Genomic DNA, 6,000 nt, shown 5'->3' on the forward strand with positions numbered 1-6,000 from the left:
AGCCACTGTCATCCCTTTACACAAAGGTGGAGCATCCACCGATCTGGGGAATTATAGACACATCAGCCTAACTAGGCTAATCTGCAAGGCCATGGAATGGATTATCATGGACCTCATTAACAGGGACATTGGCAACCTTCAAACACATGACCCCACAGAGTTTGGCTTTGTCAAGGGGAGGTCATGTCTGTTAAATCTGGTTGATTTCTTTGAGACAGTCACCAAAACCATGGATGAGGGGAACATGGTGCACAGCACCTACCTTGACCTGGCCAAGGCCTTCGACACTATTCCCCACTCAGGCATAGTAGATAAACTCTCTCAACTAGGTATCAGTGTACATGTTATCAGAAGGGTAGCAAACTGGCTCACTGATAAAACCCACCTAATCAAAATAGGGGAAGCCACCTCAAGCAGTAGACCCATAATGAGCAGCGCACCCCAGGGATCAGTCTTGGGGCCTCTGTTACTCAGGATATACTTCTCTGAGGTGCAGGCTAAAACCAGTGGCTATGGCTGATGAAGTATGCAGATGACTGCAAACTGGGTGTGGTCATCAACTCCCCAAGTGATGTGGATGTTCTCCAAGAGGGTCATACCCAAACAAATCACTGGTTCCAGAAACATGGCCTCAAGCTGAATACCAAAAAATGCATCATCATCCCCTTTGGAGAGAGTGACATCCCCCACATATTATCACATTAATAACAATGCCCTACCAATGATGACGTCCAATCAGTCATGAGGGATTTGGGCACCCAGGTTGACAGCAACCTGACTTTTGACCACCATATTGCTTCCATTGTAAGGAAAGCTTTCTATATGGCACACCTCATAAGTAAGGATATCTCATCCAGGGACAAGGAGGTCATAACATCCCTATATTCTTCTCTTATAAGGCCAATAATTGAGTAAAATACCCTCTTTGGCATGTACCTCAGAAAACACATGCAGCAGCTGGAGAGACCACAGAGGTTCCTCACCAGAAGAGTCCAGGGCCTCAAGAATCTACCCTACACAGATAGGCTAAAAGCCCTGTCTCTCAACTTGGATTCATACAGACTCCTCAGAGGTGACCTCTGTCTGGCATACAAAGCAATCTCAGACCCCTCCTTGATGGGGCTGCTGCATGTCCGCAAGTCAAGCTTCTCTTGAGTAACCCGCACAAGTGACCTCAACCTGGTCTGTGACGTCAGTAGGACTTGTTGGTGGGACAGATTCATGTCCCAGAGACTCCACATCTGTGGAATAGACTCCCTCTCCATATCAAGCAGAGTACCTCATTATCCCTTTTCAAGCGCAACCTGGGTAACTGGATGGGAAACAGAAAATACACTCCTGGGATTGCACCTGTGTCCATGCTAGAGAGGGGATTTGGGTGCTGACTTGTCTAAACATGGGCTAAACTCTTGGCTAGGCTTATAAGGGCCTCAGGGCCAATAGCCTAGTAACTTCCTACAATCCTATGATCCTAAATGGCCATCTCTGGCTTGGTATGTATAAGCCCTTTTTTGGTCTTTCTTGCTCATCATTACAGGGATTCATTATAGTGGGTCTTGACATTTCAACTGGCTACCTTCAGCTCTGCCTATTTCCTCTTATTCCTGAAGTGTAAGAACTGTGAGCATTCCCTTGAACTCTTCTGCTTTTTCTCTAGTCAACTTCCAATTCTTTCGCCTAGTCTCAGTAGACCTTAGAGTTTTCACTGTCGGCCAGTTACAGCTGACTGTGGCCACCCATGGTTTATGTTGAGGACCTACCGTTTTTTTGGGGATTACTTTGCATTCTCTAACTCTACCCCAGTGTCCTTTCCTTACAGGAAGGAAGTCTTCTGGAGTTGCATGTTGGCCACTCTTGTATGCATGCTTATGACTGACTGTCTTGCTGAACCATTTGTTGGCCATCACCAATCCATTTGCCAGAGAGAAGTCTAGAATGGCCTCTCCTTTTTCATTCCTGTTGCCCCAACCATGTGGACCCAGACAGTCCTCATATGCTGTTTTGTCTGCCCTGATATGAGCATTCAGGTCTCATATTATCAACAATTCATGTTGTCCTGCTGTTTCTAGTAGGTCTTGCAACTGCTGCTTGAATGCATGTTTCTTCCTAACTGTGGTGATATTGCTGTGTAGTATGGACTGTGATTATCAATACTGCCCTATATTTCCATTGAAGTCTGATTGCTATAAGTCTATATCTAATTCTGAAAACATCCTCATTGTTTTCTGAAGACTCTCCCTTACAACAGTTCTCACACCATTTCTAGTCTGTCCTCCTCCTGAATAGTAGACTTTGGAGTGGCTTTGCTGCACTGCTTTTCCATCTTGTCTCCTGGTTACACGACATGTCCAGCCTACTCCTTACTATCATGTCATCCACTTCTAAGCTGCATCATGTTAGTGAACCTATACTGTGTGTAGCAATCCTTAGTTTATGCTTGGCCAGTTGTTTAGGTTTTACATCCAGCTTTCACTGAACACAGCTATCCCAGGTAAACCAGGATGGCCAATTGGACACTGGACAGCCAATAGCTTATTGACCCAGACCCATTGGGCATTATGGCAGGCACACACTGACCAGTATGGGCACATGGATCCCTCCTACCATTAGCAGGGGTCCCTGATGTAAGACAGAATAGGTCAGAGTAGGTCAGGTCCTCAACCCACTTATCACCAACAAATACCCATGCCAATTTTTGGTAACATCAGTCAACATGATCAAACTATCTAGAGTCAATTTTGACACAGTGAAGTGGCTAGCCATGACACAGTATACAGTCTATGATTCATGTTCTCCTATCTAGAAGATACTGCATGTCACAGCTGATGCCTAAACCTGTTGGTGTATTCTACTCTTCCAATGATAAGTACCATCTAGAGTCTATGCTGTTGCCCATGACTCCATTCAAATTTTTGTTGATTTTGAGGTGGAAACTCCAGCACATATTTGGGAGGAGACAGGAACCCTAAGGTGACTCAAGGAGAAAATGCAGACTCCACACAGGCACTGACCAGAGGTCAGGGTCAAACGTTGTACCTTGTACATGCCTTTTCTGAAGATAGGTGAAATAAAGTCCCCCTAGGGTGGATTCGCATGGGCCTACCTGAGACTTCATTTACTGGAAGAAGCAATCCACTGACAGGAAATACCTTATTTTATGTTCATTTGATAATTGAACAGCATGTAAACTGGAAGGCTGTGATGAGTTTAACACCAGCACCACCTCAACTACTAAGTAAATATTGCTGTGTCAGCAATCGCTTGGCCATTTGTTACTATTCATAATATAGATTACTGTAATGCAACACTTATGAGGAAGGCCTGTGTGGACCTGTGTGACCTCTGCTAGTTGGGATGATGAATGTTGCCAATTTCCAGGGCCTGAAATCTGAGTAAAAGATATACCCTGTAGCTTCAAACACCCACTCTTTCACTTTCTGAACCTCAGGCATCTCTTGTAAATCAGATGAAGTAACACCTAAGCCCCAACTCTCACTCTCAAACGCAGGTCGTAGGATATACCTCGCTCTTCAACTTTAAACAAATCAAAAGATTTGGACTGGGAAATGATCTCTTGCTACAGACACAGCACCCTGGTGAAAAAGCAAAGTCCACTACATGTAAAAAGAACTTGTGAAACACAGCCATAAATGCAGATCTTGAGCTCAAGCATTTGTTCTCCTACCATTTGCCACATACTCAGCAGCATTTTCACTCACTCCAGATGACTGACCTTGACAAATGCTGTGGATTTATGGGAAAGAAGCAGACAGAAAGTTCTGATTCCATGCTATGGTCACAGATAATGTAAACATCTGTGGTGACCCTCACTTATGACCTAATGATTGCAGTCACACTTTACAGACCGGGGTTTCTTTGTCATCACCTGTTAGACTTTTCTAAGCAAATGCTAGAAAGAGATCTAAAATGTATTACAGACTGGAAGGAACTTTGGAACAGTGATACATACATTCTCTAAGCTTTACCATAGGGACAGCATGCATGACTTGGTCAAAGGAAACGGAACTGTGAATGCTGACATACACCTGCAAAAGGCACACAGTGAGTCAAATGAAATAAGCCACCACTGGCATGAAAACTATACCACAGAAGAAACAGAATGGATGTTTCATGTGTAAATCCTCATCAGAATATATGTCAAAGTAAAATCTGGCCATATTACTTTTATTTATTTTGCCTCTCGATTTAAAATCTGGCTATATTACTTTTACTTACACTTTATCAGAAATAATTGATTTTTTAGGATCTAAAAATGACCATATACTTACAGCCAGTCACTTATACGAACTTCGTCAACACCTTGTACTGCAGAAAGAACCTCTTTAAAATCCGTGAGAAGAGTGTTACATTCTTGCATCTGATGATCAAAGTTTTGTTCGAAGGCTGCTCCTTTATGTTCAAATGACTCTGGAGTGGCTCTTCTCATGTCCTCCATAAGGATCTTACTTCTATTACATTCCAGTTTTGACCTGTTTAAAACAGTAGCTTGCAAACCATATTCTGCACTGTAATGCTGGAAAGACTGCTTGCTACATACACCACCAAAAGACATGTTTATGTCACTAAGGGACGTGCTGGCAAACTCCTTATCTGAATACAAAAGTTTATCCAGTTGCCCCATGTCTGTGGTTGAATAACCAACATTCGTTGTACCTGAGACCGAATCAAAGTCATCTAATAATTGTAGATCATCATGATAGTGTGCTGCAGTGGAGTGCTGAGAGGACCGATTATACTGCATACTAACAAAAGGATTACTTTTGCGACAGGCGAAGGTGTTGAAACTTTCCTCATCAGAAGAGAAATCTAGATATGAGCAATCCATAGTTATGCTAAATTCAGAATGTTGTTATCCAACTCAACTGACAACTCTAGATTATCATCATATTTATATTTTATAACCTCCTCATTGCTCGGAGGCCAATTTTGTGTATCATGAACATTAAATGCTTTGTGGACTGAGCAGGGTATTGCAATAAAATACAACGCCTATAGAGGTTGTGGTGGCTGAAAATGTGAGAATGGTATTCTGCCTGAATGTACAGAGTTTCTTCTTCAAAAACTGAAGAAACAGCTTTAGGACAAGACAGATTTCCAGAATCTGCCTTTGTTAAATTGTCACTTTCTGTACTACTGAGAGAAGCACACGCAACAAGCCCTTGCTTTTTAGCTTACAGATTTAACAAAGCTTGTAGAGTGTGTATTAGGCAAAGTGCTGCTTCTAAATGCATTCACCTTCTGTCACAATGTTCTGTAATCATCCCAGACACCAAGACTGCCTCATCTTAGAATAATGTAACTCCAAAAAATTGCTTACTCTTCAATCTGAATATTGCCTTATCAGTACCTAACTTGTCCATTTGCCTACATATATCACAGTGTAGTGTTGTTTTAGTATTCAGTGCTTCAGTCTTCTCTTGATAGGTCTGATTACTTTAGACAGCAGACACGGCAAGGCTCTTTTGTTTTTTGAAGGCAATGTACTTCAGTTTGACTTAAATTATTCTTTGTTAGACAACACTGGGAAAGGCTGTCCTTCTGTGTTTTCTGGTGTCACACCCAATTTCCAGCTCTAGTTTATCTTCAGAGTCAGAAGGAACAAGTACTGCTGCATGTGTAAAATCACAACCATCTTTGCAATTTTCTTTTTTAAAAAAAAACAGTAATAGGGAACTTCCAGGCAGCGCTTAGTTTCACTCAGAAGAATGCCTGCATTCAGACTTTTTAATAGCACTGCAAGTACTGTAAATATAAAAAGAAAAGTAAGTAACTCCAGCAAATTACATGAAATATTTAAAATATTTAAACACATACAAAAGCTCATACTGATGTTTCTATTTTTAAGACTAGAAAAACACAAATACAACTGTGCTTCCCCATGTGAATGTTTTTAATCATTCTTCAGTTTTTATGGATGCTTTTGAGGCACATGCTACCAAACTTTACCTACAATATACATATGCCAGATTACCATTTCTG

The 6,000-nt window shown here is 41.8% G+C and overlaps 1 protein-coding gene across 1 annotated transcript in view; it reads right to left on the minus strand.

Annotated features, from left to right (window-relative positions):
• LOC122797873 overlaps positions 1-5,729 on the minus strand; it is a 798,176-nt gene extending 792,447 nt beyond the window's left edge. Inside the window, exon 1 of the mRNA XM_044066395.1 lies at positions 4,290-5,729. Coding sequence (XP_043922330.1) covers positions 4,290-4,846 — 557 coding nt within the window. The 5' untranslated portion in view covers positions 4,847-5,729. The remainder of the gene's footprint in view (positions 1-4,289) is intronic.
• Positions 5,730-6,000: the final 271 nt, after the last annotated feature.

The sequence above is a fragment of the Protopterus annectens genome, chromosome 3.part1 (genome assembly GCF_019279795.1).
Source record: "Protopterus annectens isolate FY-2018-M chromosome 3.part1, PAN1.0, whole genome shotgun sequence".
NCBI classification, from domain to species: Eukaryota; Metazoa; Chordata; order Ceratodontiformes; family Protopteridae; genus Protopterus; species Protopterus annectens.